The sequence below is a fragment of the Propithecus coquereli genome, unplaced genomic scaffold (genome assembly GCF_000956105.1).
Source record: "Propithecus coquereli isolate 6110/MARCELLA unplaced genomic scaffold, Pcoq_1.0 Scaffold442, whole genome shotgun sequence".
Classification (NCBI taxonomy): domain Eukaryota; kingdom Metazoa; phylum Chordata; class Mammalia; order Primates; family Indriidae; genus Propithecus; species Propithecus coquereli.
Genome location: NW_012150197.1, coordinates 519,418 through 541,781, shown reverse-complemented (window position 1 = coordinate 541,781; position 22,364 = coordinate 519,418). Strand labels below are relative to the sequence as shown.

At 59.8% G+C, this 22,364-nt stretch overlaps 1 protein-coding gene across 1 annotated transcript in view; it reads right to left on the bottom strand.

Moving 5' to 3' along the window:
- Window positions 1-199: 199 nt before the first annotated feature.
- The window catches only part of LOC105818554 (zinc finger and BTB domain-containing protein 46), a 59,536-nt gene continuing 37,371 nt past the window's right edge, over window positions 200-22,364 (bottom strand). Inside the window, exons 3-5 of the mRNA XM_012654598.1 lie at window positions 20,785-21,069; window positions 4,427-4,602; window positions 200-809 (exon numbers count right to left, since the gene is read on the bottom strand). Of these exons, the coding sequence (XP_012510052.1) occupies window positions 444-809; window positions 4,427-4,602; window positions 20,785-21,069 (827 nt within the window). The 3' untranslated portion in view covers window positions 200-443. The remainder of the gene's footprint in view (window positions 810-4,426; window positions 4,603-20,784; window positions 21,070-22,364) is intronic.

Sequence of the window (22,364 nt, the reverse complement as noted above, 5' to 3'; positions counted from 1 at the left end):
GGGGAGGGGACGGGGGTGGGCGGAGGGGAGGTGGGCCAGGCGTATGCAAAGCTCTCAGCACCGACTCAGACCCGTGGCCCCTGGGTGGCACTCGTGACCTGGCCGTGGGCCATCGTGCCTCCAAGCCAGGCCGGCCACAGGGGCCCCTTCAAGGCCACGGAGGAGGCGTCCACGCTGGCTGGGCTCCCACACGCTCGCACCACCTGCTGCGGCCTCGCCCCTGCGCCACCCGGATGTAAACCCAGCCTGTGCCCCCTTCTCTCAGCTTCGCCGCGGCCCCCAGGCTCCCCAGGCGCCAGGTCCAACCTGCTTCTTAGCCCCCGAGGCTGGTTTCTGCGGGGGAGCCGCGGGAGGGTCAGTGCAGCCCCCTGGGAGTGGAGACCGTGGAGACGCAGACGCAGGTGGACAGAGGGCCGCGGCCACCGCCCGCCGGCGGGGGGGGTCTAGGAGATCCAGGCGAAGTCCTTGTCGCCCCCCGAGGGGCTGCGGGGCTGCGGCGAGTCGTCCTCGTCCTTGTCCCCCAGCAGCGCGTCCTCCTGGGCCAGGCCCTCGCCGTCCTCGCCCAGCTCCTCGCCCTCGCCACGCGGGTCCTCGGCGTCCTCCAGGTAGGGCCCGTCGCCCGGGAACAGCGCCTCCGGGGAGCCCTCGCCGCCCCCGCTGCCGTGGTCCCGAGGCCCGGCCATGCTGCGGCCGGCGCAGTCAGCACACACGCCGTGGCGCCGGGAGCCGTGCCTGATGCCCACGCTGGCGGCAGACATGAACACGCGGCTGCACACCTTGCACACGTACTTCTTGTCTTTGCTGTGGACCTGGGGGGACAGGGCGGTCAGCGGGGGGCCGGCGGGAGGTGCAGCCTCCGTCAGCCCACGGCACCTGCACAGGGAGACCCTCCTGGGGGGCTCCGACGCCGAGCTGCCCCGGGGGACATGGGCTCCCGGCAGCAGCATCCACCCCCAGCCCCAGCCGGGCGGGTCTCCGCCCACACCCCGTGTCCGGGCACCCCCTCGTCCACACGTCCGCGCCGGGGTCACACTGCTCCCTCCCACCTCCCTGCAGCATGGCTGAAGGACCCCCTCATTGGATGGGAGCTCGCAGACCCCTCCTACGCCCGGCCCAGCCCTGTGCCCTGTGCGGAGGCTGCCTAGTCGGGGCAGAGCTGTGGGGAGACGAAGCCAGTCGGGCCTGGGCTCGCGGGGCCCGAGGAGGCCGCCGGAACGGGTGAGGCGTCACACGCCACGCAGGCCTCAGCGATGGTGCCCTGCAGGTGTCTCCATGCTCACATGGACCTGGCCCTGCCCCCAGGGACGGAGACCCGAAGGACCCCCAGGGGACCCCCCCAGCGGCCCTGGCCAGACAGCCCCAGGCCACGCGGGGGCTTCCCAGACGCAGTGGGGCCGCGGGTCTCCAGGCTGCACCTGGCACTGACCGGCCCTGTCCTCCCCGACCCCCAGACCCCTCCGCTCCTCCCTCCGAAGGGCCGTCTCCCCCCAGGTTTGCCGTCGTCAAAGCTGCGCCATGGACCGCGTGAGGATGGAGGTGTGGAAGTGATCGTGAGTTTAGTTCTTCCTCACACGGTTCCAAAGTCTCCAGTTTTCTACGGCAGGCCAGTAACACACCACCACGGTAAGAGTCTAACCCACCTGCGCCGCCGTGGAAGCGGCTCCTCCGTCCTTGCGCAGCCCTCTGACGGGCAGTCACTGCGGCAGCTGCCACCTCATCCTGGGGCCCCGTGCACTGCCCTCCCCACCCCTGTCCTCTGCTTCCCAGTCCCCCGGCCACAGGCCGCCTGGAATCGTCCGTCCTCCCCTTTTGTTCTTGATTTTTTGTTTTTTTAGAGCTCGGCCTCACTGGAGTGCAGCGGCCCCATCACGGCTCCCTGGGGCCTCGGCCCCCTGAGCAGCTGGGACCACAGGTACTGCCACCGTCCCCAGCCCCGTCTTCCCCTTTGCACCCCACCAAGGGTTGCCACTGACTTGCACAAAACCCGGAGCCACAGTGACCTGACGACTCAAACGTCTGCTGCAGCAGCAACTTTGGGACAATCTGTGAGGTCCTGAGCGTGACCAGGGACGGGTTGTTGTATGGGGACCTGGCCTCGGAGTCGGGGCACCACCGCAGCCTCCGTGACGGAGCCCCAGACAGCTCGGTACCCAGGACCCCTCCTTTGAGTGTTTTGTCTGTTTTGCTATATTTTAACCCCGGGGCTTTCCTCTCCACTGACCCCGACACAAAAGAACAAACATTCAAGACCAAGTCACAGTAGAAACTGGTGCCCCGAGGGGCGTGACGTGGGCAGGCGCGGGAGGGTCACATGCCAGATGCCCACAGAGACCCAGCAAGGCCGAGGGCCCCGTGTGAGCTGGGGCTGTGCCGGGGCCCCTGGGGAGGCCACGAGGGGCATCTGAGGGACCACAGGAGCCCCTCGGCCAGGGCCGTGGCTGGGCCTCATCCGCTCAGACAAAGGCTCCGGAAGGAAGCGGGCGGGAAGGGCGCAGGCCCCGTGGCTGCAGGAGCTCGGCCAGCCCGTGCCCTCGGGAACCCCGGCTTGAGCACAGCGGGGCCCAGCCACCGAGTCTCAGGGCCACTGCGGGCCAGGGTGGAGGTGACATCAGTGCCCGTCCTCGCCGTGGTGCAGCAGAGGCTGCCTCTAACACGCGGGCCCTTTTGGGGGCAGGGACCCAGAGAAACTGAAGGGAAGACCACACACTGACCCTCCTCAGAAACAACCAAGCCCCCAGATGGTTTAAGTACACTTTCTGGGGATTAGGATGCCTGAAGCCCAAGCACGGAGCGCAGGCTGAGAGCCCCAGCCCTGCCCGCCAGGCAGCCACACAGAACCTGCGGCAGGACCAAGACCTTTCCTGCACCGTTCCCGTGGTTCCGCTAAAGAAACACGTAGCGACCCACATTGCTACATCTTTTCAGGGCCCGATAGTGTCGAAAACAAGATACGATCCTCTATGAACAGCAAACGTGCAGACATACATCCTCCCAAGCTGTCCTCCACGGCCGGAGGAAACCAAGCCCCAGCCCCGCTCCACGGGGCCTGGCCGAGCAGACCTGCCGGGGCCCTGCCAGGGCTCCTCCTCCTCCACCGACCCCTCACAGGGCCACACGGGGGAGTCGAGGAAGGCCGGAGCCAGGGCCCAGCAGCTCCCACGTCTGCGCCAGGACACAGCCGAGGCTGGGGTCCGAGGGGCGCAGTGGGCCTTCCACCCTCGGCCGGCTGGGTGCACACGCTGGCAGGGCGCACGGGCACCCTCAGCCCGCCGGGGCCCCAGCCCAGGCTCAGCCGCCCTCCAGCTTCAGGTTCGACCTCAAGGAGGGCAGTGGGTGTCCCCACCGCAAATGAGCACTCACCACAGAGCCAGAAAAGCAGAAACAGACCCTTCTAGCATTGTCTGCCTGACCCCGACAGCGAGCTGGAGGGCCCAACAGAGTCACGCGGGAGCAGAACCAGAACTGAGCCCGGAGCCCTGTGAGTGTGGGCAGGAGGCCCGGGCTGGGGCTCTGCTCGCGCCTCGGAGCCCCGCTCTCGCGCTGGGTTTGCCCCTCGCCCCGCACCTCCAGGTGGGCCTGCCCAGGAAGGGCGGCCTGCGTGGGGGCGGCCCCCCAGGGAAGCCCGTGCACCCCAGCTCCCATCCCACAGCCGAGCCCCAACACTCCCGAGATCCCCAAACGCAGCACCGTCCCGCCTCCCTTACCTGGCACATGCCCCGCCTCAACCTTGAGCCCAGGGCCCCCGCCACTGCCCCTCAAACAGCTGCAAGCCCGAGTCTGCCACGGCCCTGCACCCCGCACCTCGGCGGGGAGAACTCAGACCTCCGGGCTGTCGGGGGCTCTGGTGCGGCCAAGGAGGCCCTGGCGGCCCAGTCCCCACCCCGCTGCTCGCTGGTTCTCCTCGCCCACCCGGGACGGCCTCTCCCTGCTGCTCTGGGCAAATCTGCCTCCCTGTCTCAGGCCACCTTTTCCCTTTGTCGTTTCCTCGCCAAGCAGATTCATTTATTCAACACCTGTTACCTGCAACTACCTACCGGGTGCTGAGCTCCGGGCTGGCCGTGGTGGGCACAGACAGATTGGCGGACGCAAGGAGCAGGGTCCCCGCCCTGACCCCAGCGTGGCCACGATTTGGGGCGTCCAAGCAGAGGAAGATGCGTTTGCCGAGGAGGCCAGCAGGTGGGCAGGGCGCACCCGGGGGGCCACGGGCGGGGGCGACGTGGCCGCCCTGCCCTGCACCCAGGCCCAGGCGGAACAAGGTGGGGGCCCCGTGCTGATGGGGGGCTCTCCCCGCTCTGCCGCCTCCCCCCGCAGGGCAGACCCCACGTCTGCGTCCCTGTCAGTGACCCACCTGCCCAGACCCCTCGGCCAAACACTGACCTCGTGCTGACGCCAGCCGACCGCACCCCCGGCCACCCGCCGCACTCACCAGAGTGTGCCGCTTCATGTGCTCGCGCCGCGTGAACTTCTTGCCGCAGATCTCGCAGGGGTAGGGCCGCTCTCCCGTGTGCGAGCGCATGTGCCGCTTGAGGATGCACTGGTGCATGGCGGAGAAGCTGCAGTACGGGCACTTGAACTTCTTCCTGATCACCGCGAACTCGTTCACTGCAAGACAGGGACCGCGGGCGTCAGCGCGGCCCGGGGCACGCAGCCCGCGCTCGCTAACTGTGCGCAGACCTCAGACCACACCCACGGCATCCTCCCAGCCCTCCATCCCCGCATGGGCCGGCGACCCTGTCGCGAGGGGCCGCCAGCAAGACTGAGTCCGGGGAGCTCGACACCCGGTTCTCGGAGCCTCCCCCACAAAGCCCGAGGCCGGGCCCGACCGAGGCGGCGGCGAGAGCTGGGCACGACCATCTTGCGTGGCGTCCCGTCCCTGCCAGCCCTCCCTTCAAGCCCTCGGACCCCCGCTGCTCGTCCACGTGTGGCCGGCCCCAGGCACGGAGTCGGATCTTAGTCTCAGGCACTAGAGAGGCAGATTAGAAACCAAACACCACGGAGCGACACGGGCCCTAAAGAGTGCGGAGGAAGCGGGGGACGCGGGGGGGACGCAAAGCCCTGGTCTCAGCCAGGCCCTGCCCCCCGAGCCTGGGCCCCGACCTCACCCTGCAGGGGCCCCCACCACCCAGCACCATCAGTTGTGCGCTCGAGCCAGCCCCGGAAACCCCGGGCCCCTCATCAGCCCCGGCGCTGTTCTGCTGCTCGGGCCCCAGACACAGCGATCCACGCGCCACCGCAGAGCCCAGAGCAGCCACGCTGAGGGCACGGCACCAGCACGCGCCAGGGCCTGGCCACGCCAGCGACAGCCCCGTAAAACCCGCTGTGAGCCCGTCCACCCTCGCGTGCTCTGGAGTTGCAAGGCACTCGCCGCACGGAACATCTTCCACTTAACACGTCGTGACCACCTTTTCATGCCATGGCTGTCAACCACACAGCTTTCAGATGTTCGAATTCACCGCAGTTTATTAAATGGGTCCTACTGCCGGGCACCTGAGCTGCGTCCGTCTTTACCCCGTGAACGGGCTTCCGCGAGGCCCCACAGACGGCTCCGCACCCGCTGTCCGCCGTCCCGAGGTAAATCTGAGAAGCGGCGCACGCAAATGCCCCCCAGCCCCCGGGCGGGGTCTGCCACGGCCGTGGGCTCCGGCAGAGGGGCACACGCCACGCAAGGCCCTCCCGACGGCAGGTCCGACTGAGGGAGCGCGGCACTGGCTGGAACGCCGCTTTGTTACGGCAGCAGCCTGCAGGGCGGCAGCGACCCGCTGGGAGGCAGCGCGGTCTGCGCCGCACACGGCTCGCCCGGCCGGCCGCGCCCCAGGAGGAAACATAAGCTCTTCCTCGCCCTTCCTCAGATAGCCACGCTCTGCCCCACTCGGGCCTCCACAAACCGGGCAGCAAGCGCCCCTCCTCCTTCCCGCCACACCGCGCACCCCGCCAGCGCTTTGTCGGATCATTCCCGGTTTCCGTATTTCCACACCCAGTGGAGCAAACGCTCCACATGTTCCAGGAGGGAAAGGAGCACAAGGAAATGAGTTTTTAGATTAGTTTATTTAAAATAACTTTTTTGAGAACACACTCCCTCGTGGTTTCTACTCTGCTTCTACAACCACGAACGTTAAAATTTTGAAGCATCGTAGATTTGTCCATCGCTATTTAATAATTCAGTCCTACGAGTTACATAAATGCTTATCTGTACAGAGACCCTGTATCCTTCTCCTAGAAAAACACTTCACAACGCACATGAGCACGACGCAGCGTGACTGCTGGGAACTGCTCCCGAGTAAGCGGGACGCAGGGCAGAGACGCGGCCGCACGTCCGGTTGGCGCGTCGGGAAGTTCCTCTGCGATGACACGGTCCGTGTTTTCCTAACGCGGCGCTGCTCAGTCGCTGCCATGACAAATGCCACAAACCGGGCGGCTCAGAACGATGTAAGTTCCTCTCTGGCAGTCCTGGCGGTCGCAGGTGTGAGGGCGGGAAGGGCGTGCGCGGGCGGCTCCGGGGGCCTTTCTGCCTCTTCCGGTTTCTGGGGCCCAGCTGTCCCGGTTGTGTCCGAATCGCTCCAGTCGCTGCCCTGTCTCCACGCGGCCTTCTCCTCTGTGCGTCTGTCTTTCCTTCTTCTGTCTCTTACAAGGACATTTGTCGCTGGGTTCAGGGCCCACCTGGAGAACCCAGGAGGGCCTCGCTGAGGTCCTTCATTTGACCACATCTGCAAAGACCCCTTTTCCAAGTAGGTCCCGTTCACAGGTTCCAGGATCAGGACATGGACATATGTTTTGGGGGGGCCAGGGGTCACCATTCAACCCACGACATTTAATTAACAGTATTGCGATTGCAGAGGGAAATTTTCACTGGCCATGATTATTAAAATACTTTCTTATTAGAAGCATCTCCTATAAATTGTGATTTACAGTCCATATATCTTAGAAACTTTTCAACATCATTCTCGTAAACACTAATAAACCCCTAAAAATCCACATGGTAAAAGAATAATTAAACGAAAAAGCATAAAGACCGAATGGAAGCAGGCGCCCTCCACCAGTCTGTCCTGAACACTGAACGCCTTTGCCAGGAATCGAGTGTTTCCAGGAGGAACGAGGCAACCTCCCAAATGAAGAACCTAGAAACAGGGTTACAAAAGTTGGCGTCAGAGTACCTAAAATGTGAAGCCCAGTGAGATTTGGCTACAATTTTGCAGAACTGTATCTATGAAAGCACCTCCAGCAGTTCCCACGTGACCCAGGAGCGTTGTGAGCCCAGGGAAGAGCGGGTCTCCGCCCCTCCCTGCACGGCCACCGAGCTGGGCCCGGCCTCCGTGCCCTCGCAGGAGCTCCTGGCCGCGGGAGAACTGGCTGTCACCAACAGCCGCAGCGCAAGTGAGACCTTTTCGCGACAGCGTCAGACTGCAAGACACCACCCGGATGGGGAGGGAGCTACCGTCTCCAGAGTCCTTAGTCATGGAAACGTCCTGGATGTTTCATGGTCCAAATATAATTTTCGAAAGATTATTCCAGAAATGGATCCAAACGTGAACCATACTTTGTTTTTCCATTTACAAATTTATTAGGCTGTCATCTATTTTGTGTTAGAATACGGTGAAATTATCATGTGCCCAAATTATTTTCAAAAAGGTTTCTAATTTTACAGAGTGTGCAAATATCTTAAACAGCTCAACGAACTTTTACCTACGCACGTACCTGCGTACCTCGCTTAAATCAAGACACTACACGCTGGTAGCACCCTCGAAAGAACCTTTGACCCCTCCTGGTCAACCACCCCTCACAGGCAACGACTGCTCTGCCCTTGGTCACCACACGTGTGTTTCGCGGTTCTGGGGCTTCGCATGTGTGGGATGTGCTCGCGTGTGGCTTTGTTCACGCAGCCACGGCGCGCCCCCTCCGCGACCCCGGTCTGGGCCTACCGGACGGTGGTGACTACACATGTCCCTCCGTGGACACACGCTGTCACTTCTGACGCACGTCGCACAAGGGAGGGGTTTCTGGATCACAGAAAGGGACCCACACGTTTGGCTTTAGCAGAAACTGCCAAGCGCTTTCTAGGGTTTACCGGTCAGCTCCGTTCATCCCCGTGCTTGGCGAGAGGCAGGGGCCAAGCTGCACCGTCCGCTCCGTACTGGCGACCCACGGCGCGGCACCGCACGGCGACGGGACCACCCACCCCGCGGAGCTGCGGAGGGGACCCGGTGGGACACGCACCCCGCGTCTGCTTCTCCGTCCCCCGCGTCCGCTTCTCCGTCCCCGTCACGCAGCCCCACGAGCCTCGGTGTCTGTCGGCCCCCGCCTCCTCCGAACTCCCGGAGATGAGCACGACCGTCCGTGTGAACCGGGGCTTCTGTTTCCTGCACCCGATGCTGACCTTTGGGACCCTGATGGCCTCGCGGGACGTCGTTTATATTCTTGTTACCGTTCAGCACCCGTAGACTCTGTGTGACGACCGCTTTTTGTGACTTTTTTTGGTAATTAGCACTTTCCTCTCCTTTTACCGGTCACTTTTCACGGGGGTTCCCAGATTCACCAAACTTCCCGACACCCAGCTGTCGGCGCCGTTCGTTGGTGTCTGCTTCTCTGTTTCACCGGTATCTGCTCCTCATTTCCTGCCTTCTACTTTCTTTAGGTTGAATTTGCTGTTCTTTTTCTCTCTTCCTGACAGAGAAACTTAGAACCTTTCTTCTTTCCTAACCAGTGCAATTAGAGCTATAAAGTTCTTTAAACACTGCTTTAAACGTGGCCTAAAAGTTTTGACATGGAGTATTTTCATTATCATTCAGTTGCAAACATCCTATCTTTTTCACTGTGGCTTATTTGCCTTGTGGATTACGTAAGAGCACGTTGCTGCCTTTGCAAGCATTTGGGGATATTCTATCGTCTCTCTGTTCCTGATTTCCGATTTCGGTTTGGCGGCGGCGAGAGCGTGCCCTGCGCGCTTCCGGCCCTTTGGTATCCGCTAGGCCTGCGTCACGGCACGGCTGGTCTGTCTGGTGGACGTTTCCCATCCATCTGGAACGCGCTGCACTTGTTTGGCACGATGTTCAAATCGGGCTAATTGCGCTGCCACGGGCCGGTGTCTCTGTGGACGCAGCTGCGAGGCTCTTCCGCGAGACACCAGCAAGTGGAACCTGTCGTTACAGGAAAGAACCACGGCCCGTGGCCAGAGAGGCCATTCCAGGAATCCAAGGTTCCTGTAACATTTGAAAACTGTGCTCGAATCTTCTCCACCCTGCTGCAACTGTGTTCGCGGCTCCGCCGATTCCTGAGAGACGAGTGTTTCAAGCCCCAGTTACAACCGTGGACTGTCGTCACTGTGGTTCTGACGTTCACGTCGTGTGTTTCAAAGCTGAGCTGCTAGCAGCACACGCGTGCGGGAGAGTCGTGTTCACCACGGAATCGGCCCTTTTATCACCACACGATTCCCTCCTGGGTGGCACTTCGAAGCTTACTCGGGTGCTGGCCGTGCTATAGGGACGTTCTTCAGGTCAGGGTCTGCTTGGTTTATCTCTTGTTTTAAGCCTTTCTCTTTCCTTATCCATAAAGTATGTCATCCGTAAACAAACCATCTTTAAAAACAGGCCGATCGTCTATTACTGGGGCGTCCAGCCCCTCACAGCCGCGCGGCTGCGTCGACAGCCGGTCTACGTTCACCGTCGGCGATTTGCCTCCCGCTTTCCTTCCGTTTTTTCGTTCCTCCTCCCTCCTTTCTTGCCTTCTTTCAAATTTATCAAGTATTTCCCCATTTTTTTCAGTAAGCGTTGGGGTCACGCATCACTTTACTATTCTGGTCTCTGCCCCCGGTGACCACGCAGAGACCGCGGAGCCGCACGCTTAACTGCCTGGCGAGCTAGTAGGTCTCGTGTTTTACTTCTGTTTATGTTACAAAACCCACAAAAACTGTAACAGTGGCTTCAAGCAATCGAGATTCTTTTATATTTGCTCATAATCACCCTCGCTGGTCCGTTGTGTTCCTTCAGTTTTGTGCCTCCTTCTGGGACACTTTTTTGTCAGCTTAAAGAACAACTTTTGGTAATTCTTGTCACCTGGCAATGATTTTTCTTGGTTTTGTTTGTATGATAATTTCCTTATGAAGCCTTAAATTGTGAAGAATATTTTTGCTGGGTATAGAATTCCAGGTTAGAGCCAGGCACAGTGGCTCACGCCAGTAATCCCAGCACTTTGGGAGGCCAAGGTGGGAGGATGGCTTGAGGCCAGGAGTTTGAGACCAGCCTGGGCAACATAGCAAGACCCCATCTCTACAAAACATTGAAAAATTAGCCAGCCTGGTGGCTCACGCCTGTAGTCCCAGCTACTAGGGAGGCAGAAGTGGGAGGATGCTTGAGCCCCGGAGTTCGAGGCTGCAGTGAGCTGTGATGACACCACTGCCCTCCAGCCGGGGCGACAGTGAGACCCCACCTCAAAAAAAAAGAACTCCAGTTGGCAACTTTTCCTGACAGCACAACCATGCCCCTCACTGTCTTCCAGCTCCTGCTGTTTCTGTGGAAAGTCAGTCGTGAGTTCGGCTGTCTCCGGGCTGCTCCTCCGAATATAAAGCATTTTTCCTCTGCCTGCTTTTAGTATTTTTCTCTTTGTCGTTTTCAACAGTTTGACTGGTTTTTTCTTTTTCTGTTATTATCACTTTTCAATGGGACACCTAGGTTTGGAAGCTTGGCCACCGTGTGCCTAGACCTTCGTTCCTGTTGTGGGGCCTGGTGGTCGCCCTGCCTGCGCTCGCCGCGCGTCCTGGGTCAGCGGGCTGCCGTCTGTCACTGGTTTTGAGCCCAGTTCTCAGCTACCGTCTCTTCAGACGTTGCTTCTGCTCTGACTTCGCTCCGTTCTCTCCTGGAACTTCGATCACACTGCGCCGCACATTCCACCACGTTCCGGCGTCTCTCTGCCTTTTCCCCATTTTCTTCCCGTCTGAGCTTCGCTGCGAGTGTTTCCTGTGGACCCGTCTTCCAGTCCACTGACCCCGCCCTCTGCCGCGTCCAGACTGTTAAACTATCCACAGAATTCTTAATTTCAGAAATTGTATTTTCAGTTGCTTCTTTTTTTTTTTTTTTTGAGACAGAGTCTCACTGTGTTGCCCCGGCTAGAGTGCAGTGGCGTCAGCCTAGCTCACAGCAACCTGAAACTCCTGGGCTCAAGCAATCCTCCTGCCTCAGCCTCCCGAGTAGCTGGGACTACAGGCATGCGCCACCATGCCCGGCTAATTTTTTTTCTCTATATATTTTTAGTTGTCCAATTAATTTCTTTCTATCTTTAGTAGAGACGGGGTCTCGCTCTTGCTCAGGCTGGTTTCGAACTCCTGAGCTCAAACAATCCGCCCGCCTCGGCCTCCCAGAGAGCTAGGATTACAGGCATGAGCCACTGCACCCGGCCTTGATTCTTCTTTATACATTCCAATTATCTTAAAAGTCTCCACCTTTTAATCTACCGTGTCCATCATTTCCTCGATTTTCTTGACTTGTTAGTTACAGATATCTTCCAGTCCCTGTCTAATAAATGCAACATCTGTCTGCTTTTCCTGGTTGGTTTCAGTCCTCTGGGTCTGTCATTCAGCACACACTGTAACTTCCTGTTAGACGCTAGACACGCCGAATGAAGGTGGAGAGCCACTTCAGACCATGCCTTCCTTCTCCAGAGACGGTTTAGGTTGTGTGTTGTCGGGGTTGCTGTTGCTTTTGTCTCTGGCAAGCAGACAGACTCTGGAGAAATACGTTGATCCTGCGGCGGCTTCCTTGTAACTTCCAGGGCCGGTATGATTCAGTTTAACTCCTAGAGAGCGAGTCTAGCTTCAGGGTGTGGCTGCTCTGCGGCGGGGGGGAGGGGTGTCTCACCTGAAGCCCAGGTGTTTCCTGAATCTCCGCCTCGCCTGGACCTGGCCTCCACCTGTGTCCCAGCAGGAACTCCTGCAGAGACCTCTGCTGCGCGACGCGGCTGCCCGCCGGTGCTGTTTCTGCTGGGATTGCCAGGGTGTTGCCCGTATGTGTGTGTGCGCGTGTGCGGCTCAGAGGTCGAGGGTGCGTGTGCAGACCTGAGCGCTCCTTCTCTCTGGTTTCTTGCTTTTTGGGATTTCGTCCTGCAAGTCCTGACTACTTTGGCTGCCCTGCTGAACAACCTCCACACCCGTGGCACAAAAACACGGCTGCTCTCTGCTCACACTCCATTTCCTGCCGAGGCTGGGAAAATACGCCGCAGATACGTGGAGGGTGAGGTTCAGCTTGTCTGTGTGTTTCCTTCTCCAAAGGGCTGCAGCCCTCGAGTCCCGCCGGCGCTGGCTGCCTCCGCCATCGTGTGTGTGAGGTTTTTGTTTTGTCGATTTTTCAAATAGTTTTCAATACAAGCTCGTCATGGCTGAAACTGGATGTTTAAAGGGTTTTCTTCAAAAAAGGTTTCTTTAGGCCAGGCGTGGCGGCTCACGCCTGTAACCCTAGCACTCTGGGAGGCCGAGGCCGGTGGATCGCTCAAGGTCAGGAGTTCGAGACCAGCCTGAGCAAGAGCGAGACCCCGTCTCTACTAAAAATAGAAAGAAATGATCTGGACAACTAAAAATATATATATATATTTATAAAAAAAAATTAGCCGGGCATGGTGGCACATGCCTGTAGTCCCAGCTACTCGGGAGGCTGAGGCAGGAGGATCGCTTGAGCCCAGGAGTTTGAGGTTGCTGTGAGCTAGGCTGATGCCACGGCACTCTAGCCCGGGCAACAGAGCAAGACTGTCTCAAAAAAAAAAAAAAAAAGGTTTCTTTAAAACAAATAGTGCTTTTCTCTCAGCACCTGACAAACCGTCGAACTGACGATGATCGAGACTGCATTGTATGTTTTAAATGCAGTCTGAGTTAGTAAATCAATATCCCCCAGGTGAGTGAAAGTCTTAATTTCTATAAACACAGACACACACAGCTCCTGCTGCACTGACCGACGCCCAAGTTTGTGAGGCCCCAGTCCCGTCTTGTGAAAATGGCAAATACGCCGAGAAGCTTAAAATGAATTTGCAGACACGAGCAAGTTTTGTGGCAATAAACAGACCTACAGAAAGAACTAACCTTTTATCACTAAAATTCTGTTTTCAAGAAAGATTAATGTTATATATTGATAATTTTTTAAAAATCTCTTTGAAGTCAGTCCCTGAGCCACACTATTTCCATGACAAATTCAAGAAGACATAAGAAACGAAATACTCAAATGAACTGGCTGAAAGTTCCGCGTATGCAATGGCTGGACGGTTTTAGGGGAAACAACGTTAGATGTAAGAACGAAACCAGATAGCTACCTAAAGCGTTTCTTACAACCCTATCATTTTACCCTCTGCCACAGACCTATGTCTTTTAGGTTCTATGGAACTTGTCTACAATTTTTAAGTTATTTTCTGAAATTAAGCAAACCCTTTCAGCGCAACAATGCAGTCTCCACGACGCGGTCGCCCGTGGGCCCCAGGGCAGCCTCCCCCCGCAGGAAACAAAAGGCTGAGCAGCTGCGCAGCCTCTGCCGTCTTCCTCCCCCTGTGGCCTGTGGCCCGTGGCGCCCCACCCGCGAACTCGGACCGTCCCGGGACAACCCCACAGGCGGACTGCGCCTTCCGCACGCTCTGCCGCGCTGTGCCCCGGTGAGCACACTTCTCCGAGACCTAACAGCTGAAAGACCCCACTGTGACCAACAGAAAAAGAAAGAAAAGCTGCCTTTTCTCTAGAAATGACATTGAACTCAAACAGGCGTTGACGTAAATTAATAGGGCGTCTGACAGCCCAGAAGAGGCGCCCTGCATCGGCCGGTCTCGTAACTCGTGCAGGTGCCTCCGGAGCGTGGGCACCTTTGGCAGCGACACCCCGAGCCTCTCCAAAACCCGACTTCTCTCCATCTCCCGAGACTCATTTCGTGACCATAAAGATCTGGCGACGGGGGCGGGAGCAGGTGGACTGGACACGGTGGCGGGGCCTCCCATCTGGAAGCGCCTTTCCCCAGACACCTGCCCGCCCGGAGACGGTGCGTCTGGGTGCGGGAACCTGCCTGCAGCGGGGATGTCTGTCCCTTCCCGAGCCCACCAAGTGCGCGACGACCTGCGCCAAGAAATGGCTGACGCTGCGCCGATGGGTCCAGCAAAGACGGACGGTGGCAGACGCAGGCGTCCTTTCCGAAAATAAGCAGTTTCCGATAATTCTGCATCAACACTTGGAGAAATACACACATGGGGCACAGACCGCCGCGGACATCATGGCTCCTCTTTGTCCTCGGATCTTTCTAGAAAGCGGCTGGGTCAGAGCTACTTGGCCCCACTTCCACGGACGGTGCTGTGTTTTTCTGCCCGTGCTCCTCCTCTGCCCGCCACGTTGACAATGCCACGTGAGCCGCGTCCGCCTAAACCCAGCCACCTAGAAGCTGGAGGTACCTCTGCACCACCTGCCACCAGCTGGGCGCGGAAATGCCTTCACCTGGCGGCCGGTGGTTAAGGCACATTGACCGCTCCCACGGCCCCAGCGCAGCCCTGCAGGCACCCGCCCCCCACCTTCTTCTACACTCTGGAAAGTTCTTGCTCCTGGGCAAGCTGCACCCAGACAGCTGCCTGGACCTAAACAATAAAACCCCGCCGCAGTCCCGAGGCAAATGAGAACGTTGGTTCCGGCACGTGGACAAAAGGCGCCTGGTCAGTTCTGTCCTGCCTCAAAACCGCTGAGAGCAGGGGAGGTGCCTTTCTGTTCCCACAGGGTTGTTTCCTTCGAGGGGCTCCCCAGCTGACTTCAGGGCAAAGCTGTCAGAGCCCGAGGAGCTGGGTGAGGCCAAGCCATCCGAGACCCGGCGAGTCCGTCCAGGCCTGTGGGAGGGACGCTGGCCACGGAGGTGCTGAGAGAAGGCTCCTCGGGCCTCCTGGACGGGCCACGGCCCCTGCAGAAACCCACCCAGGTGCCAGCAGGAGCCAATTCCGAGAGAGGACAGCCCAGGCCAGGTCTCCACGGCAGGAGAGGTGTCGATCTAGAACCAGAGACAGAGGAGTTACAGCCCGTCGGGATGGGTTAAAATCAGGCAAGACTGATGCATTTTGTCACCTCTTACTCACCTGGGACCCTGTCCAATCGCTACCAAGACAACGTGCCACTGGCCATCTGGAAAGGAAGGTTATAATTAGTTCTCCATGAACAGACACTGAAAGAAAAATCGGCGTTAACAGAACACTGACACCCCCACCAAAACCATCCTGTTAGAAATGACTCACACAGGAATAGCAATTAATTAATTTCAAGATCCGAAATATGTGATTAAGATCTTAAGAGAATTTTTTTTCTTCAGGGAGGCATACTAACCTAGCAGACCTTTCTTTCTTTTTTTTCTGGTAGAGACGGGGGTCTCACTATGTGGCCCAGGCTGGTCTCAAACTCCTGGCCTCAGCCATCCTCCCACCTCGGCCTCCCAAAGTGCTGGGATCACAGGCGTGAGCAGCCGCGCCCGGCCAGCAGAGCCTTCTATGTAACAGCCCCTGCAACTTCAGGAGCAGGAAAGTGGCTCATTTTCTGCCAGCTCTCTGTGGGGCCGAGCCAGGGCAGTAGCCTTCGAGTGGGAGGACGGCCACCACTGCTCAGCTTCAGGAGTGAATCAAATGTCTTTACACTAGAGGAAAAAAATTCCTCAAAGAAATTCCAAACAAATATTTTAATTTAAATATGAAAACCAATTTAACTTCATGCAACACGCTGCTATGGGGGCAAAACCATCATTAACCCAGAACGGGCTCTCGCTGTGCCGGTGCGGCTGGGCGAGGGGAAGGGGCTGCGCGGGAAGCGGGGGCTGTGGAGACCCACGAGGAGGCTCCTTCTAGGCGCGTCTGGGATGTGGCCAAGAGCACACGGTGTCACGGGCGCTATGCTCACGGGGCCGGCAGCGCTTCCTCGAGCGCGTGGCCCGGCTGCCCAGATGTGGCTGGCCGCCCTCACATCTTACCTGGGCTTGGGGAGGCAGCGCCGGTGCCCTGGGCTCGGTCCGGCGACTCCCCAGAGACCACCCTGCGGCTCTGAGTGGGAAGGAGGGTGGAGGGGCTTCCGCTCTGCGATCAGCGTCCCCCACGAGCGACTCAGGCCCTGGGAACACAGGAAAGGAATCTCACCCACAGGACGGACACCAGCCGGCGGGTTTCGGGTTCCAGATCACGGTCCGTCTTCCTGCGAGGAGCGGTGCGTGGCCAGTGACGCCGCCGGGTCTGCTGGAGTGGCCTCCGGTGCGTGTCCCAGCCGGCCAGCCCCGAACACCAGGGTCTCTGCACGAGACGTGTCTGGGGTGGGGTCTCTCCCAGGAGCAAAACGGTTTCACGGAGGGTTTCGGTACAGAAAGTCGGAGCACACACACCTCTGAACTTGGAGACGACCTCCCACAAGCACTTGGAGACACGCCCGCCTGGTGTTTATCTAAAAGTGCAACAATGTTTCCACCACATGCCCTCTGGTCAGAAACTTTCAAATTCCAGCATCGATCCAGAATTAAGCAAAGTCCTTGATTCATTTTTTAAATACCATAGAGAAACATGCTTTAAACCGCAACCAAAACAAAAACAAGCTGCAATTGTCCTGCACAGACGCCTGCTGGACATCTGGGTGGCCTCACAGAGGGACGAACACAGCCAACCGCAGCAGCAGACGCCACAGCAGAGCGCGGTCCTTCCCCGGAAGGACCAGGGAGCCGGCGTCTTCTCCCCAGCTCAGCTCCACCCAGAACCGTTAGAGGAATCGTCGATTCTCTTTCAAAAATAGCAACAAGGTGCGAAACGCCGTGATGCTCGGGTGAGACTTCTCATGTTTCTGGTGGTCGCAGGTGCAAACGGCACCACGGCCGTACGGGGACCCGTGCCCCGTGCTGGGGTCCGCTGGCTTCTCTCTGGCTGTGCCCGTGAAGTCGGGCGGCAGCCTGTGTGCGCAAACGGCCTTTCCACGGGCCCAGGGGCGTCAGGGTCCCCGAGGGACTGAAGTGCCCCACACAAGACAGCCGTGTCCCGAGCCAGAGCAACACGTCACGGCGTCCACTCAGTGAACAGTGACGACAGACGGGTGGGACATCCGCCTGCTGCTGAGAAGTGATACAAGTAAAAGAGAATCACGTTAAACTGAATCAAGACGAGAAGGACGGAACGCCCTCTCACAGAGAAGTCGTTTAGAGGACGGATGAACCAGCGATGAGACCACCATCTGCGGAACGCAGTGGCCAAGACAATAGTATCAGTCCTATAAAAACAAGGAAACTATTTCAGTTTTCTAGAATGTTCCGGAACCATCCCAAAGGCTGCTCTGTCTTGTTGGTGCATCGCCTGCACGTTTACTGGTTCTCTTAATCAGAGCCCCGTGGCTGCTCTCCTGCTCTCCTGCAGAGCTGCCGTGACCGGGCCTCCGTCACCAGCCAAGCGTGCTGGCGCCCAGGGAGCGTCGGGGCGGAGCTGGGACCCAACGCAGCCCCCACGGCGCAACGCTGCCGCCAAACCCCAAGCCGCAGCGCGCTGGCGTCTCCCTCGTTTCACCAACGATGTGCCACGTCCCTGGATCACGTGCATGACGGGCACCCCCGGGGTCACCCTAACGAAATACTCGGCTCTGGAGAAGGCCCATCGCCAGTGACCGGCACGCGGAGGCCGCGAGTCAGGACACGCGGCACAGCCCAGACACTGGCCAGCCTGGCCCCGAGAACCCCAGCGCTGGGGCCGGGGCTGGTGCTGCTCCAACGGCTCGTCAGAGCTGCGTCTCCTCCGCTCCGGAAAGAAGGGCGGGAGGGAGGCTGGGGAGCGAGGTCTGGCCTGGCATGAGGCTGTTCTGGGTGCGCGGTGCGACTGACCGTTCTGGAGGAGGAGAGGAAGGGAGACAGCCCCCCGCCGGGCGCCTGGCCTTGGCGGTGCATTTCCAGAGCTGCGAGCTAAGGCGGGGCCACGCCGCAGGGGGGGCGCAGGGGGGGCGCAGGAGGGGCTCCCCGCTCAGCCACACACGGGCGGGTCCGAAGACCAGAGCTGCACCCCCCACCCCAGCCACGCGCCCCACACTCCTGCAGCCGGAAAGTCTCCAGCCCGCCCCCCACCCGCCTGCAGAGGGGCAGGAAGGTGCGACATCGGGAAGCAGGGTCGGGGGCCGGCGCGTTTCCGTGTCTAGAGAGGATGCCGGGACTCAGCGTGTTGGGTCAACGGGCAGCAGCACGGTCGGGCCAAGTTCTCTGACCGGTCCACACCGAGAGACAGGCCAGGCCGCGCCGGTACTGCCGACGCCCTCCGCGGACACCCACAGGCAGGGCCCAGGGGTCGGCTCGGTCCTGTCTTCAGCCCTCTGCGTCCTGGCCGAGGGCCCCCGATGTGAGTTAACGTGGATTCCTCGCCGCCTGCCGCCCGCCGCCACGGTCAGCGTGGACCACAACATTTTGGAAAGTAAAGGGTTTTTTGTGTCCTTCCATCATTCTGCCTGCCGGGCTGGTGTCTCCCTCCGACCACCGCACAGCCCGCGCCCCCAGCTCACAGCCAGACAGGGGAGGGCTCTGCCAACTGCTAAAGGCCCTCATGGAAAACAAAAGGGCAAATTCTTAAAAGTGGAAAATTCAGAGCAGCAAAGACGAGGTAAAAACGCAGTGGGAAGAACAAAAGACCACTGGTGACTTGGCCGGCAACCGTCACACACGCACTAAAGACAGAGCAAGACGGGACTTTTCTTCCCAGCTCTCCACCACGCGGCGGCGCTTCCAGACACGCAGGAGGCCGTGCGTAACCCCAGCACCGAGATCCGTTCGATGCGCGCGCGGTGACTCCGGCAGCAGAGGCAAAGGTCTGAAAGTCCCCAGTGAGGCCCCCCAGGGTCAGCCGCCACCACCCTTCGCGGGTGGCCCCTCCCACAGCCAGGAGGGGCCATGCACGTGGTCTGTGGCCAGCCCCCTGCTGGGCGGGACCAGAACAGAGGACCCCAGAGGAGGACAGGGGAGAAGCCGTGGGGGCAGCGGAGGCAGGCGCTGAGTTTTCACCTCCAACCCCCAGGTCAGACTCACGGCTCGGCCACGCGTGGGTGAAACCCGCGGCTTCGGGCTACCCACGCCCTCCCCATCTTCCGCGTGGTTCCCAGCACAAACTCACAGCAGAAACGGCAGAAAAAGCCCAAACAAATCGTTCCCCCTCATCCCAGAACCACTCTTAGGGACAGAGACACCTCCCTCAGATCCGAGCCACCACAGAGCTGGCTGTTGTGACAGCCCCGCCCTGGAGGGGTTTATCACACGGCGGCGTCAAAGCCTCAGAAACAGAACAGATGCCCAAACCCCTGCAGCACGAGAAAGCGATGAGGACGCGGCGTCTCCCGACCCTCACGGCCCGGCCACGGCACCTGCGACCCGTCTCGACCCGCCCTCGCCAAGACCCTCCTGCAGACCCCTCTTCTGTGAGTCCCGCTGCCCCAAACCCTGGGCTCTCAACAAATCCGAGCATTTCTGCCGACAAGCGTGTTTTGCATCTGCAGAGGGAGAGACGGACACCGGAGCGTCCCTCACGCTGGCTTCCTCTCCTGCGCCCCGTGCTTCGGACGCCATTCGGTTTTAAAGTCGCAGCTGTACCAGCGGCGCCGTCCCCGTTTTCCAGATGCTTTAAAAGCGTGCCCAGTGCCCAACACCTTGTCCCTGCCAGCGAAGTGTGCACCCGGCTCTGCCTTCGCGGCCACGTCCTGTCACCTGGCAACGGCTCCCACCTCTGCACGTGGGAATGAAGAGAACATGAGCGTTATTTCCACCGTGCTCTTTATTGGCCATAGACAGTTTGCGTCTCTCCTCACGCGGCACAGAAACGCAAGAGAACATTTTCGGGTTCATGAAAACAAAGTCGTCAAAACACAGCATAAAAGTTAGAACAAAGATATGCGTCCCCATCCCAACATCACGGGTGACCGCAGTCCGCAGGAAACGCTGCGTCCACACCGTTCGCACACGCTCAGGCCTGGGGCCACCGGAATGGGGCACCTCCCGCTGTGGGGAGCCCCGGGCCTCCCCCTCCCGCACCCGCGCTGCGCACCAGCCACGCACCGGGTGCCAGAGCCACAGCTGGGGCCCTGGGGGCGGCCACACAGCTCCCAAAGCAGCCCTGGTGGACTTTTAACTGTAAGAGCCGAATACCCCCCGTGTCGCCGGCAATGGAAGTCTCGGGTGACTGTGCTGGGCGGGTCTGTCATTTGGAATTCAGCTGGAGACATTTACGTTTTATACATAAGATCCGGTCCTTTCTAAAAACTCCTCCGTGACCAGCATTCTCTATGGAAACCAAGCAAGGACACCACCCCGACTCCTGCTTGGCGGCTTTCCTGCCCGTGCCCCTACGCAGAGGGAATCGCGGCCTGAAGGCAGGATGCAGCGGCCAGCAGGGGGAGCCCGTGCCCACCCCTCGCACAGAGACCCCGTCTCCCGCCCTCCAGACCCGGCGGGGCTCGAGGTCCAGGTTTGTGTCCTGCCCGTGCGCACAGTCGAGCCAGATGGGTTTTAGGTTGAGACGCCTCAAATCCGAGTATGAAACGCTCCAGCAAGCACTCGCTGTCCCCTCCCGTCGCCCTGACAACCACGCCGCCCTCGCTCTGTACAGCCAGAGCCCGGCAGGCCCCACGTGACCCGAGAGGCCCGTCCAGGCTGTGACGTGGCCTCACCACGCCCGCAACCCGGAGGTCAGAGGTGCTGCTGCCCACAGCCGACCCGCCTACGGGGATGGGCCCCGCCCGACCTCGCTCTCGTCGCTGCCTGAGACGCGCAGCTCCCGGCGACCGAAACAAGGCAAAGCAAAGCGCCACGGCGGGGCGGCACTTACGGGACAGCGAGTGGGCACCTTTGGGCAGGTACTCGAACAGCAGGGAGCCCTCGTCCCCCAGCACGTCGGCCTTGAGGGACAGCAGGCTGTTCTTGCTCATGAGCGCCGCGCGCAGGTTGGCCACCGCGGTCGCCTGGTGCAGGGCGTCGTCCTTCTCGGGGGTGAGGGGCGGGCCCAGGTAGCTGGCTTCCCCGCCCAGGAGGCCGTCCTCCACGTGCGCGTAGAGCTCTGCCCGCTCCCCGCGGCCGTCCGAGCTGCTGGCTTCTGCGACAGTCAGGTCCGCACCTGGGGGCAGGGGACACACGTTAGAAACACGCGGGTCGGGTCAAGACTCTCCAAGAGGGAATGTGGGGCACTGGGGGGAGGAGGCCACGAGCTTCCTGCCAACCCAGCTGCCCGCTACGGAGCCGCACGGGGCCCAACCCAGCCCCATCCCACCCGGTCCCACCCGGTCCGTCCTGCCAGCCCAGGTCGCCACCCCCTCAGCCGTGCAAAGTCACGCCCCGGTCTCAGGGAGCTGGACCCAGATCAGCGGGGGTCACCCGGCCCCGCGAGGGGCCACACCTGGCTCCAGGCTCTGCGCCAGGGCCCAGGGCCTGAGTCGGAGGCTCTTGGGGCTGCAGTACTTCTGTCCTCAGAGAAGAGGAGACACTCAAAATGCACCAATGACCTAAACGTGACAGCTAAAACTATCGAACTCTTAGGAGAAAATCTGTGCGACCTCAGGTTTGGTGACAGGTTTAGATCTGACACCAAAAGTACAAGCAACAAAACAGATACGTTGGACTTCATCAAAATTAAAAACTTTGAGCCTCAAAGGTCACTGTCCAGAAAGTGAGAAGACAGAACGGGAACGGCATATCTGCGGGTCACAAACGTGAGGATGAAAACACAGCGTGTGACCCAGTTTGAAATGGGTAAAAGATCTGACGAGACATTTGCCCAGGAACTCACGAAAATGGCCGATGAGCCTGACAAGATGGTCACTCGTCACCAGGGAAGAGCCCAGCAAAGCCACAAGGAGACCCCACCTCACACCCACCGATGGCTGGAACGAAAAAGTCAGATAACAGGCCGGGCGCGGTGGCTCACCCTGCAATCCCAGCACTCTGGGAGGCCGGGACGGGAGGGTCCCTTGAGCTCAGGAGTTAGAGGCCAGCCTGGGCAAGAGCGAGACCCCGTCTCTACTACAAATAGAAAAATCAGACAGGTGTGGTGGTGCATGCCTGTAGTCGCAGCTACTCGGGAGGCTGAGGCAGGAGGATCGCTTGAGCCAAGGAGTTGGAGGTTGCTGTGAGCTATGATGACACCACAGCACTCTAGCCAGGGTGACAGAGTGACACTCTGTCTCAAAAAAAAAAAAAGTCAGATAACAACAGCGTTGGCGAGGACGTGAACCAACCGGACGCTCAGATGCTGCGGGTCGGGGTGTGACACGGGGTCACCACCGTGAGAGGTGCGCAGTTCCTGCAAACGCTGAGCACAGGGTGGCCAGGGCCCAGCAGCTCCACTCACAGGCACATGCCCAAGAGAAACGAAAACACGCGTCCACACGGCAGCTGGTATGTGAGCGTTCACGC